Source organism: Cibotium barometz, chromosome 33, assembly GCF_041138505.1.
Source record: "Cibotium barometz isolate CiBa-2024 chromosome 33, ASM4113850v1, whole genome shotgun sequence".
Lineage (NCBI taxonomy): Eukaryota > Viridiplantae > Streptophyta > Polypodiopsida > Cyatheales > Cibotiaceae > Cibotium > Cibotium barometz.
This window is the reverse complement of record NC_141078.1, coordinates 30,914,600-30,929,078: the sequence shown is the minus strand read 5'-3', so window position 1 is coordinate 30,929,078 and position 14,479 is coordinate 30,914,600. Positions and strand designations below refer to the sequence as shown.

The 14,479-nt window shown below is 39.1% G+C and overlaps 1 protein-coding gene across 4 annotated transcripts; it reads right to left on the bottom strand.

The window, feature by feature from the left end:
* Positions 1 to 2,034: 2,034 nt before the first annotated feature.
* On the bottom strand, positions 2,035 to 5,644 carry LOC147619478 (uncharacterized). 4 transcript variants are annotated; one of them, XR_015261871.1, is made up of 3 exons: positions 2,659 to 5,635; positions 2,421 to 2,494; positions 2,035 to 2,333 (listed from the first exon to the last, which is right to left on the bottom strand). XR_015261871.1 is itself a non-coding variant. In XM_086773157.1 (3 exons), exons 1-3 carry the CDS (start codon positions 5,295 to 5,297, stop codon positions 2,303 to 2,305), a joined length of 1,272 nt encoding a protein of 423 aa, XP_086629283.1. In that variant the 5' UTR covers positions 5,298 to 5,644; the 3' UTR covers positions 2,035 to 2,302. The 4 variants fall into 4 exon arrangements, 2 of the variants coding, with proteins under 2 accessions (XP_086629283.1, XP_086629284.1); XR_015261872.1 differs by having other exon boundaries at positions 2,421 to 2,481; XM_086773157.1 differs by having other exon boundaries at positions 4,131 to 5,644.
* Between the last annotated feature and the right edge of the window lie 8,835 nt (positions 5,645 to 14,479).

The window sequence follows — 14,479 nt, the reverse complement described above, 5'->3', positions numbered from 1 at the left end:
GATAAATAGGTTCTCGGACAATTCTATTCTAGAAGACTAGGCCAGTGGCTGTGCCTTGCATGGATGAGAAAAAAAGTGTTGTCTCAAGACTAGTAGTTGCCCAAATTATGATCAATTATCCTATGGGTGATTTGATTTTTAGAAGACCACGCTCCCCTTGCGGGATAGAACTAGATCTTACCTATGAATCGTATCCTTGAATCTCTGCATGGTCAAGGTATCGATGAGTAGGAAATTTTCTCAAAGATAAGACTTAGTGGACTATCTTAAGTGTTTCCCCTATTTTGGAAGGGAGGAAACCTTACATGAAGAAATACAACTTTTATCTCTAACATCATTTATAATTTGAGAGAACATTGATGTGTTTATTAAGGTAGTACATGGCTATCCTAGTCAATAATGAAGTAATACAACTTTGGTCTCTAACATCTATAACCACATTACGTTTAGAATTCACACAAGTCTTATCAAATCGTTCTATATTCACATGACACTAAGTGATCATGATTCATTCTTAGTGTTCCTATGGAGAAATATAGACAAATATATAAAATGACAAAAGACCACAATAAGAAAATTTGATCCTAATTACTTATTAACATGTAAACAAGGATGCAATCAGAGGTACACATGTCAAAAATGTGTAGTAATTGTTAGGAATGAGGTGGATGCTTCAAACGTTGAATATCAAAGATGCCTCTCATGTAATCCATGTAAAATAAAAAGTTAATAAGTGTTAGTCATTGATAAATTTTATTGTTTTTCACATAATCCTTGTAAAATAAAAAGTTAATAAGTGTCGGTCATTGATAAACTTTATTGCTTTGATTATGGCTATGCATATTAAGTGCATAAAAATGACCATATACAAGGTATGGTGGGGAGGTGGCACAAGTGTCCCCTTAAATAATAATCATAAGGGAATGTGCCATTCCCTTATGTAGTAGAACACTTTAAGTGAAATATATAATAAATGAATCCTTAAAATAAGGGCAATGAAAAATCTTATAATAAATGAATCGTTAAAATAATGGCAATGAAAAATCTTAGGCATTTTTTCATGATTCTAGCCGATAAAATACACTAAGTTGTCATCTTCTTACCACCCAACTATGCATATAGGTTTTTGTGAGACATTTATTAAAGCATCCTATATTAGGATAAAAAGCATGGAAATCCACATTTTGTAGGTCCATGCTTGCATTTTTTTTGTGGGGCGGGGGGGAGGGGGCGGGGTGCGGCTTCTATACTACCCAAGTAAAAACCTTCCACAAATTTTGTAAATATAACACCATATTTGTTGATATGAAGTGCAATTTTTGAAGATTTTTTCTCCCAAGATGAGTGAACTTGGGTAATTCTTTTAATTGCCCCAAAGTAACTTAAATGTGTAGGGCATTGATGTGATGAAAGTAATTTTGGGTTACTTGTTCTAAGGAGATCCTCCATATCTTTACATAAAAGATGGGCATACACTCTTAATTGGACATTATGTGCCATTAAGCTGGTCACTAGTCATCTTCATTTACTCCACATGAGGGAAGGGCACACACCAATACACAGCCTTCCATTAATGTCAAGAGCATGATAGCATGTCTGTTGATGCATTTTTCACCTTGTAAACATTATTGAGAAATCTTGTTTGGCAGTAGTGTAGCTAATTGAGTAACTTTGAAGTTTCTTCTATTCACCTAATACTTATTTCTCTCTTACACATTGTCTCTTTAATCATTAATGAGTTAATTAGTGTGAAGTTTATTGCTTCTTATCCCTTGTACATTGTTTACTAGATTTTTAATGCACGGATTATTCGAATTTGTGAAGTAAAGAAGCAGGCAGGTGATAGAACAATTGAGTAACTCTCTAACTAATCAAACAAATTGAAGACAACCAAAGTAACTTGGTGTAGAAGCCATCAGAAAATGTGGAATAGTTAACAGTTGGTTTAACAGCCATCATAATTTGATAGGCAAACTCATTTGGGAAATGCTTGCTAACAGAATAAAAGCATAAAGGTGGATGGAGAGAGAGAGAGACAAAGAGAGGTAGGTGCTACCTCAGGTAATTTTAATTAGTATAAGGCCCCATATATTTTCAACACAGAGTAATGGGCCTTCACAAATTTAACAGATGTACATGTTTAAAGTGAAGGGACCTTTATTTTACTAAGTTCAAACTTTGAGAGGCCCTTACTAGCTCATCAACAACAGGTTCTTCTTATGTATGATCAGAGAATTTGGAGATGATAAGCTGATTCATACATGTGCACTCCGCTTCTTTAGTGCAACATAGATGTAAAGCATCAAGACATTATAGAGTCTGCATACAACTTGCTGCCAATAAACAAAAACCATTGCATTAACTCTAGCAATGCTCTACCTTGCATGCACTAATAGCTACAAGACTTGCAATAGACAAACCTGTGAAGAGCTACTCGGCGGTTCACCATACCTAGAATGATAGGACTTATGATAGATAAACCTGCAGCAGAGAGCTAAACACAAGCAGGTCAACATACCGAGCATACTAAAACTCTTTTGTGGTAAACATCAACATCCATGCAGCAAGCTGCAAAACCCTTTGCATGCCTCATACATGCTAAAATAAATCAAATCATGACTTTCTAACATTTATTTAAAAAAAACATTGCAAACTTACAGGCCTTTTGCCTTCCCACCGCGAGATAAATCAAAGGGTTCGCATCTTGAGAGGTTTTCCCAATCCTTTGCTTAGTGTTCAGCAAGTCAATAAAATGTCAACAAGATGTATATACCTAGATGACTCCAGGAACATGCCCAAATTCACCTTATATGAAAGTGCAATTTATAACCTCATGGTAGTCATCCACAAGACAATAAACCATCAACTTCATCATGCATAGTATGGACTAGATACTACGACATCCCCACTAACGTCATTAGTGCCCAATAGTGGGTGTAGAACTTCGTTTCAATATATGCTCCCACACACACCCCGCGCGCGCGCGCGCACACACACACACACACATAAGAGCATACATCCATACAAAGGTCTGTGTAGTACTGAGTTTCTGTCACAGCTCCCGAGATACAGGGCAGACTCAGCCATAATGAAGCCCAGCACTAAGGATCGTAACAAATAGAAAGAATTATTACAACAAAAAGGTAGCTGATGTCTCCATAGAGTAGCCTAGTTAGTTAAAGGGTTGAAGTCCCAACCGCAACACCGTGGGTTCAATACTTGCTGGCTGCAGCAGTGTTAAAAAAAGACTTCTGCTCAAAATTCCACTAAAAACAAAACGTCGACAAGATGTGCTAATACTTTGACGCCTAAAGAAGGAAATGAGAAGGCTAGGGATTGTACATGATGTGGCAAAAGCATAAAAGTTTATTGAAATTGGACCGTCTTTGCATCCCTGGCAAAGGCTGGCCATCATCTGTACCAGAGGTGATGCACATGGTCCCATGGGCGTCTCAAAAACACATTTGGTTCACCTGTTTTTTTCTTTCAAAAATCAACAGTCCCTCCCCAGTGAGAATGTGCAGATCAAAAAAGTTTTAACTCCATTGCCAGAATCCAATTTAACTGGAAGCGACTACAAACCCATCCCCTTTTGTCAAAGGAACACAGGGTCTTTGTAACAGTGGTCTGAAACTTAAAGGGCCAAACAATGTCCTCTCTTTACATCATGAAAACCCGACAGCTTAAAAGAAGGCCCTACTGCCATAGAAAACCCTATGGCCATCCTTTGTCACTGACTCTGACGATGCACCTTTCTTATCTGCTCGAGGTTCATTCTTGAGCTCCACATGGCTTTGTCCACCGTCGAGATCGAGGGGCAGCTTCATCTTGGCCAAAGATTCAGTAAATTGCTGCATGCTTTTCATATACATGTCAACAATCTGCTGTTGTACCACAGGCTCTTCTGGCTCCAATGAGATGCTGACAAGTGGAGTGGTAAAAGAGGACCGGCTCTCTTGTCCATCCGAGCTACTGTTCGTCTTATCATCAGATGAAGAAAGACCCCCACCCGAAGAAACACTTCGAGGGCTAGGAGTGGCTTGAGAGCTATTACTATTCCCAACAAAATGGGTGGTGGCAGGAGTGGGCACATCAACACTTATAGAAGGCTTTGTTTTCAAGACACTTACCTCTTCTGTAGTTGTTGCTGTTGTGGTTGTTGAGATAGAAACGGTGCTTGGAGATGGCCCTTCCACATCAGCTGAGCCGGTGTCATCAGAGGGTGACTCCCGGCCACCATTGAAAGCATCGGACTTCTCTTCCTCGTTGTTCATGGCCATCTCACAGTCTATTTCTGCCATGGGAGAAGACCCCAGTTGCAAAAATGATGCACCTGAAAGCTCTTGCTCATGTGCACCAGTTCTCATAACATCCTGCCTACCTTGTTGGCCACATGAACTTTCATCCATATTGAAGTCACCAGAAGCCATTTTTAAGTACACTGAGACCAATTGCTGGTTCTCAGATGCCACTTGCAAGTCCGGAAACTCGATGCTGTTGTAGTCCATGGGGGTCATGCTGTGGTTGCCATTCACCATCATGCTATGATTACCATTCTCCATCATGTCATGGCCATTCTCCATCAGCATCACTTCTGATGATAATCTCTCTGGTGCAGCCGCCAAGAGGGGTGCTTCAGTGCCACGGAAGTAGAACGTAAGAGACAAGCACACTGTCCCAGCAGGCGTGTGGAAAAGATCAGTGGAGCTTAAGGAATAATCCTGAGTTAATTTCCCCTGGCCAATCAAATCAGCAAGAGGCACGAGCACAAACCCTAGCAACTGATCTTCAAGGTAAGTCCTAGCACAGCTCATCATCCATATCTCACATTTCAACACAGCATCAAGCTTGGATATGAGAATCTGCAAATTCTGATTAAACACAGGGTTTTTACCCCCTCCCCTCACAGGCTGAGTAGAATACACAGTATCTTGTGTATGGGTGATGGAGAATTTGGCATACACATCCTGGTTACCATAGATGCATATGTTATGGATGTCTCTGGCATGATGGAGGGTGATGTCAAGTACACCATCAATGCTTGCAGCAATAGAGCCCATGAGAATTTCTCTGCTTTTTGATGTTTCCATGGACATGGGCATGACCTTATCAGAATGCAGATAATTGCGCTCACGTTCACCTGGGGACAAATCGGATATGAAGTTGGCAGATGGGGAGTTGCCATTGCTGATGGGAAAATCAGGAGGAGGCTTATCAGGGTTGTTTGCGTGGGACAAAGCGGGCTGAGGGAAGAGGGAATTAAGGCGCCCAGAGGAGCTCTGAGAGAAGGAAGCCATGACGAGAAAACTGTTGGAAGGGGAAAACTGGGAGAGAAACAGAAAGAAAGGGGGTTTCAGTGTAGTGGGCGCAATAGTGCTGCGCAGCAGCGAGGCAAAATAAGAGAGAGAGGAGTCCTTGTCTTTGTGGGCAGGTGAGAGAAAGCGAGAGCGAAGTAGAGAGGGGGTAGAGTGGAAGGGTCAAGAAGTGGCGCATGCATGGAGATGTCGGCTTAATTAATCATAACGAGATTGCAAACAAATTGCTTGGGTAACACAAGGGACCTCCCTTTCATGGGATGGAAGGTAAAAGAGAGAGCAGCAGGAGGAGGTGGAGGAGGAGGAAGAGAGAGAGAAAGAGAAGAGAAGAGAAGGGAAGAAAAAGAAGAGGGAGTGAGAGAGAGAGAGAGAGAGAGAGAGAGAGAGAGAGAGGAGAAGGGAAGAAAAAGAAGAGGGAGTGAGAGAGAGAGAGAGAGAGAGAGAGAGAGAGAGGAGGAGAAGAAGAAGAAGAAGAGAGAGAGAGAGTGAGAAGAAAAAAGATAGATAGATATATATATATATAGAGAGAGAGAGAGAGAGAGAGAGGAAAGAAGAAGAAGAGAGAGAGAGGAGACAAGAAAAGAGAGAGAGAGAGAGAGAGAGTGATAGAGAGAACATGGAAATTTGAATTATGAGGGGAGAGAGAGGGGGAAATTCTCAATATTTTATATCCTTAATACCCTTTCCTTTTATATATATATTAAAGCTACAATGTATTACCCACCTTTTTTGAATTCTTCTCTAAGAACATATTACATAGCCCTTAGACCTACGTTGTAAAAAAGCACTCCAAAAAAATTTGTAGCCTTGCCTAAGGGCCTCCTTAAGAGAAAGGTGGCGAGTAGAGCCTACACACTGTATTACTTGTCCACAACATTAGAACTATGGACAAAGTTGATGTTTGGATCGCTCCATATTGTGCAACCCCCACAAGGCCTTTACTACCCACTACTATTACATGCCCATCAAACATGGTTATATCATCCAATCCGTTTATCACCCAACCATGAGCTTGAGAAAAGATGGGTTTGACTTAGCATAGAGTCTAATCATTTGGTATACAAACAACAGGAGATGGAAAATACCTAAATGAAATAGATTTAATCATAGTAAAAGTATAAGTATACTACAATATTCATTTTTCTTATATCATATTCAAGCCCATGGGAGTAGACTTCATGTAGAAAATTAAGCTAAAAGGTTTTACACCACTAGGCACAAAGAAGGGAGTTCCAATTTTGTTTTTTTTCCACCCCACGCATGATTTTATAGAGCTCATGAGGAATGGACTTGTTAAGCTTCATGCATAGCTAATTGGGTTGGTGATGGATATTCATACTTTGTAGCTGAAAATTATGCCACAATAATATTAGATACAAAAATTCTCCAAAGAAGAATATCTTCTAGTAAGTTTTGCAATATCTTTGACCAAGTTGTCAAATTAAAACATGCAAAGACCCCCTCTAAAAAGGTGGTAGTTTGTAGGTAAAGCATCTCTTATCTCACAAGTCAAACTTCTTTGACTATACACAATGGTGGTTGTCCACCACCTAACTACTAAATCTATTATTATACAAGTCAGGCTATGTAAAGAATGCTCTTCTTTAATGAGTAAAGTTGCATAGAATCTCTCTCTCTCTCTCTCTCTCTCTCTCTCTCTCTCTCTCTCTCTCTCTCTCTCTCTCTCTCTCTCTCTCTCTCTCTCTCTCTCTCTCTCTCTCTCTCTCACACACACACACACACACACACACACACACACACATGTGTGTGCATGCACATGCACGCACGCGCACACACAACACATAAAGAGGGGGGTGAGGGGCGAATCAACCGAATAGAGGAAATTGCTAGCTCTTTATTCAATTTGTTTGCACGTCTAACATGTGTGCTATGATGTGTGATGTCCATGCATGCATTCGCACTTTGATTTATTAAAGCTAGTAAGCTCTCATGCATTTGTTTACATGTCAAATGTAGGACATGCATTCGTGTGTATGCATGTGCATTTGTTTACATGTCAAGTGTAGGACATGCATATGCATTTTGTTTACATGTCAAGTGTAGGACATGCATATGCATTTTGTTTACATGTCAAGTGTAGGACATGCATATGCATTTGCACAAGCGTGCATCTCTCTCTCTCTCTCTCTCTCTCTCTCTCTCTCTCTCTCATATTTGTCTTTTCTCCCATACCTAATCACTCTTCATGAATGCAACCCTTCAATAAATGCCTTTTGGTATGTTTACCCATCACTTGGTAAAGTTTCCCTTTCAAAAGCCACCCACTTACTTGAGACACCCATTCAAATGCATGTGAATTATCTTGACCATTTTCCATCACCAATACTTGAGTTTTGCATCTTCAACAACAAACCCCACTCAACCAAAAGCCATAATTATGGAGTAGTTTCTACACATAGTGATGGACCAATGGTAACTTTTTTGGTGGTACAAATGTAAAGACTTCATAGTAGGATTTACCACTTGAATATTTTAACTTTTCATCTCCATTACAGTGGGCGTCACTCATAGCACATGAGAAAAGGATGAAATGGAGAACATATTAAGGAAAAAATTATAAGCAAGTATCATCATATGTAGAATTGTAACTCAATAGCTGTCATGCTCCATTTACCTATACTAAAGTTTTAATCCTTAATGAATGCCATCCTATCTAATAAAGCCACTACAAAAATATTTTAAGGCCTTTGTCATTTCAAAGGAATCAACTTCTTAAATTTAAAGAGTATGGTAAAAAATTCCATTGTAAATGATTACATTTTTAAAATTTTAAGAAGTGTCATGAATTTACAAGGCAAAGAGATATAAAGTAGATTAGTACTTATGATATTTTCTAATGATTAATTTGTCAAAAGATGACAATGAAACTCACCTTCAAGGGTACTCAATTCATATGTCTACCAACTTTGGCATGCCCATCCTTTTCATAAGGCATTGCTTTTTCATTGCCGCTCTATTCACCACATTTAAAAATTCAAACTTTGATGGAAAGTAATCACTTACTCAAATAGTTCCTCATCATGTGCCTCCACTATCTTTTTAAAGTGGCTTGTCCACACTTCTTTAGTAAAATTATTTTATGCACCAAGCTTTATACACATACACACTCATTCCATTCTACATTGATTTGTAAAGGTCAATATGCAATCCTTTCACAAAAATTTCAAGAGTAAGGCATTTGAACAAAGTATAGATCATGATGGCACAACTATAAAGAAAACTTTTAAGTACAACATAGTAAGGTTGGGTAGTAGAGTCCAGCACACATCTTTTTCGTGGAGAATATATAAAAATTCAACCACCAAAATTATATAAAACAATTAAGAGAACCAACAAAAATTATGCATGTTTGTATGTATATATGCATGCATGTGTATGTATATAAATATGCATGCAAGCATACATGCATGTATGTATATGTAGAGAGAGGTAGGGAGTGGTAAAGCCTAGAGAGAGAGAGGGAGAGAGTAAGAGGGAACCTAGAAAGAGAATGCGAGATTGAGATTTTACAAAATCACTCACTACTTTTGGAAACCGCTAGTGCTCGCCCCAAAAAATACCCCCCTTGTTTTTCCTAGGGATCAAAAAGTTTTATGCACATGCTTATTAAATTTTTCTAAAAATCTCAATCAATTTTGGACCTAGGAGATACTAGAATATCCCAACTACCTTATGTTCTTTAATAAAAAACACGTGGAAAGTGTCTATATCAAACAATAAAACCAAGTCTTTGCTGTGCAAGTTTTAGGTTGTTGGAATATCAAGACCCCTTAAATTTTATTCAATGTGTTTATTGCTACCAGATTCCACCTTTAGTGTTATCGCCTCTTAACCAATCCACTAGCATATAACAAAAGAAACCCAATCACCGTTTTAGGAATCTTTATAGGAACACAGACATGGAGATTCCGCCTCTCATTTTACCACCTCCAGTGTTATCACCTCAATGAACCCCGACAAGAAAAACTCCTACGAGGCTAGTTAAAATGAGCCGATTGCAGACGATCCTCCTAACCCACTAGACTTCTACATAGAACACCCAAACTTATGTCCTCCAAGAAGTGAGCACACCACATGGCTCAACTATGATGCTAGAATTGAAAATTTTAATCCAAATATTGTTAGGAGCCTATTGAGTAAGGGATATTAATGAACCAAAGTAAGCTCCCTTAGCAGATGTTAAGGCCCTCACAGAGTGGGGATGCCCAATGAGAGCTACATCTAACCCACCTCCTCACAGAGCGGGACCGGCTACCCAATGAGAGCTACATCTAACCCACCTCCTCACAGAGCGGGACCGGCTGCCCAATGAGAGCTACATCTAACCCACCTCCTCACAGAGCGGGACCGGCTGCCTAATGACAACCATAGAGTGGGGCAACATCTAACCAACCTCCTTTAGATAGATGGTGTACGAAGTGTGGCATTGATCATTTGATCTAGTAAATGACCTCTTAAGCCAAAAATTCAAAATAAACAAATAATCACTGCCACACAAGGCTGGGAATTGTGAGTGTGACCTGTGTCCATTGTCTTCTTCAGACGATGGATGAAAAGGAAGTTCCATTGTAGGTTGACGATGACTCAAGCCAAGAAATTGCAAAATTAGGCAAGCATGTCCATGAGACCTTTTACATATCAAAATCCTCTAAGAGAAAAATTAGGAAAAGAAGAAGCAAGGATTGTAACAAAGGAAAGGCAACAATGTTGCCAAGCAAGCCATAAACCAAAGAGAAGGATGTAAGGGAACTTTTAAGATATTTCAAGACTAAGGATATTCTAGATTCCTCCATCAAATCACCTTAGATGAAGAACAAGGATTAAAAAACCTAGATGGGCCAATCTTAACTGACTGAACCAAAGAGATTAGGGAGAGATCCCAAAACATAGATGGGCCAATCCTAACTGAATAAACTAAAGAGCTTAAGAAGAGACCCCAAAAAGTATATCAAAAAGTGGCTCATGCTCATTAAGATGAGAGGCCCAACCAAATCAAGGATCCAAGGGATGCTATCAGCTACTTTAAAATTGAAAATTTTTGGGAACCTCTAATTCAAATCATGTCGGAAGCGAAATGAGGTATGGAGAGCATTGATTGATCATTCTTGATGGGATAGGACCGATGAAATCTTGGCCATGTGGAAGGAAGATACAAACCAAGACCTAAATACGATGAATCTCTTTTGTAGAATCTATAAGAATACCCTAACCCGAGAGACAAGATCTTGAGGTTAAGCAATGCACAAGATGTGGTACAAAATATCCAACTAGAAATAAAGGGACCTATTGAACTAATCATGTTGTTTCCATACAAGATTTTAATACCGAGACCTCTAGAGCCATTCATAGAAGTGTCCCATGAAGGTAATGTCCAAAGCCAATAATAAAAAAAATGGTGGACTACTAAAAGACTACTCAAGACAACAAGTGGAAACTCGAGAAGCATTGAAAGACATTGGAACCAAAGAAGAAATCCACAACAAGCCCTTACAGCCCGAAGGCGTAGAAAACCTAAGAGAGCAAGAAATGACCACATCCTAAGGGAGAAAGTGATTCACGAGAGGCAACTTACACTTGCAGTTGGGGAACTAATGCTATGAGAAAATATGAAAGGAATTATGTCTGAATGGGCATGGGTGTCATAATATCGAAAAGAAAGCAGAGAACATGCCTTCATATATCATCTTAGATGATGAGTCCATGACCATAGCCAATGTGCCTTCAATAAGGCCAGAGTTTAACGAAGGAACGGGAGCCTTGAGAGTAATCCTCTATGATAATCATGGTGGTTGGAAACCAAAAGCTTGGGAGATGAAGTACATTAATGGAAGAAAAATCAATCTAAACCACTAGGGGATTTAGATGAGACTGACCAAGAAAATGAGGAAAACCCATGGAAATTGTACAAAGGTGTGCCAGCCAATGTAGTGGGTAAGTATTTCAAAGGTGATAATACGAATGCTACCATTAAATTGGAATGGTGATGATATGAGTTACACCATTCTAATCAAATTGGAATGGCTATAATATGAGTGCCACCATTCTAATCAAATTGGAATGATGATGATATGAGTGCCGCTATTGGAATGGCGAGGATATGAGTGCTACCGTTCCAATCAAATTGGATGGTGTGACCACAAATGTGATCCTAAATGAGGGAGTGGGAGTGAGCATAGTAACCAAAGGCATGTGGCAAAGATGGGGGAGAAATCCCCTCAAACCCTCAAAAACTTTCCTTAAGCTAGACGCGATGGTAACATGGGAACACCTATAGGAATTTTGAAACAGGTAAAAGTAATGTCATGTGGCCTGGCCTATGAGCATACATTTTCCATTGTTGACTTTGGAAGGTCTGACGTGACATCATGTTTAGAAATCATAAACATGCATCATATAAATGGACAAAGGTGTAAAGGTGTGAGCATAAGGAAGAAACTACCATTGCTTCATTGCTTGACCCTGATGAGAATGAAAATTGGATACATTTCTACAATGAATACTTATCTAGGAACCACAAAAACCTACTTCTGTGATGAGATGGAATTGACATCATTCTTGTTAAGACCATATCTTTTGTAGTCTCAGAACAGAAAGGGATTGCATCACCTAAAAACCATGAAGCAATGATAAATACAAAAAGAGAGGGATATGTCTTCCACAGAAGACATAGTCATCTTGCCTAGAGGTTAAAGTCTAGGCTACTAGCTTGGCTATACCTCAAGATGGGAAGACAATGAACGAAAAAAATGATGAAGTGTCAGCAGAACACCAGACACTCCTTAGAGAATTCCTCTAAAGGAGAGAAGCTCACCTAAAAAATCCAAAAAGCTGATCCAAATTAAAATTAAGGATCTACCAAGCCTTGATGTGATGAAGAACATTATTTGTAATGCATCAAAGCCGATCCAAATTAAAATTAAGGATCTACCAAGCCTTGATGTGATGAAGAACATTATTTGTAATGCATCAAAGCCTTGAGAGCCACCAAGGAGTGTAGTGACCTAGAAGAGGACTCCTAGAAGAGGACTAGATGCAAGTCTCCTCACATTTTAGGAACTATAAGGTTGAAAACATGAAGGTATTATGTGCATTAACCAAAAGGAAAGAACAAAAAGAACCAAGTGTGTCATATGATATGGATTTGAGAATGGAAAAAAAATAGATAGCGCAACATAGGGAAGAACCGAAAAAGGTTTTGATCTTTACAGACTTGAACTCTGAAGAGTACCCCCTGAGGAGGAGACTGAATTAACAAAACTCCTCAAGAAATATAGAGATGTGGTTGCTTTGAGCTATTGATAGCCCCTCCAAACTTTTGCCAGCACATGATTCCACTTGTTGATGGTACAAGGCCGGTCAAACAGAGGCTATAGACTTATAATGCAACCTACTCCAAAATCATTTTAATAGACTTATCTCTTCAATTTGCATATATAAGATGGAGCACACGGATTGGGTATCACCAGTGGTCATAGTACCAAAGAAAAATAGCAAGATCAGTGTATGCATGAACTTGAAAAAGTTGAACGCTGCTATGGTGAGAGACATGTTCTCAAAAAGATTAGTGGGAAAAGAAGCTTATAGCTTCTTAGATGGGTTCTTGGGATACAATCAAGTGTCTATAGATCCTAAAGAACAACATAAGACTGCATTTGCTAGAGCTGAGTTGGGAAGATGACCAGGTAATGCAATTTAGATTCATAAACATGAATGCTACATTCCAAGGATTGATGTCCCACCACCTAGAAGGATCTACAAAAATTATTAGAGGCCTATGGATGAACTCTATGTGAACTCAAAGTTAAGAAAAGATCATATCCCACATCTCCGATAAGTGTTTGAAGGATGCAAGATACTACAAGTTCGGAAGAATCTTAGGGCACGTAGTGTCCTAATATGGAATGACCACACAAAGAAAAGATCCAAGTTATTGAACTCAAAAGACCAAAAAGCTAGAAGGTTGTCTAGAGATTTATGAGACACACGGGGTAGTAGTATAGACGATTCATATTCATGTATGTGAGCTCTACATACCATGTTAGTATGTTTTATATGGATTGAGGAATGTGAAGTGTCATTCCACAAATTAAAATAAGCTTTAATCTTAGCTTCGATTTTGAGAGCGCCAAAGTGGGGTGTCATTTTCCATGTGCATATTGGCGCATCAACTTATGCCATAGGATGCATATTAGCTCAACCAAGAGAAAAGAGCATGGATTTTTAAGTTTGCTATGCCAGTAAATAGCTGAATAAACATGAAAAAACCATACGATCACTGAGAGAGAAGGATTATCGATGGTATATGCTACAAAGGAGTTCCAAAATTATTTATTAGAAAACAAGTTTGTGTTTATGGTGACCAGTAAGCCTTACTCTATCTAGTGAACAAACCGTGCACCACAGGGCAAATCACAAAGTGCCTATTGCTTCTTCTTGAGTTTGAGTTCACTGTCTTTGTGAGAAATGGGTTCAATGCATGTAAGAGCCGAACATATGTCAAGAATCTTGAGTGGTGAACTCGTGTTGGTGAATCACCGATAAGAGTTAAGGATGATCTTCCTGAGTGCTAAACCACAGTGGTCTAATGGGAGTTGAGGATGATCTTTTTGACACCCTTTCTTTTGAATCAGTCTTGGTGGTAAGATGGAGAAATGAAATCACTCAATTCTTGAGCCAAGGATTCCCAATGGAAGAATTGATATCCCTGAAAAGAAAAGGATAACTTGTGAAGCTAATATCCCCTTACAATCTTATTTTAGGGCAGCTCTATAAAAGAGGAAAGGATGATGTCTTAAGATTTTACATGTGTGAGGATGAGTATGTAGATATTCTTAAACAACAAGCTCATGTAGGAGTCCACAAGGAGCGACCCTATGAAGGGGGGGGCGGGGGGGCATTTTGGGGGCAAAATCATCGCTCAAAAAGTCCTCTATGCAGGGTTGTGGTGGCCTCGACACTCTTTGGAGATGCCATGGAATACATCAAATGATATGACGAGTGTTAGTGCTCCACAATACCACAATAATTTTTTTGAAGCACTTAACAAATCCCAAATAGAGTGCATGCAAATGGTGTGTTACATTTTTTCAACATAATAAACTCAACCACTCTTATTCAATTTAATTCTACGATATTTACTGATA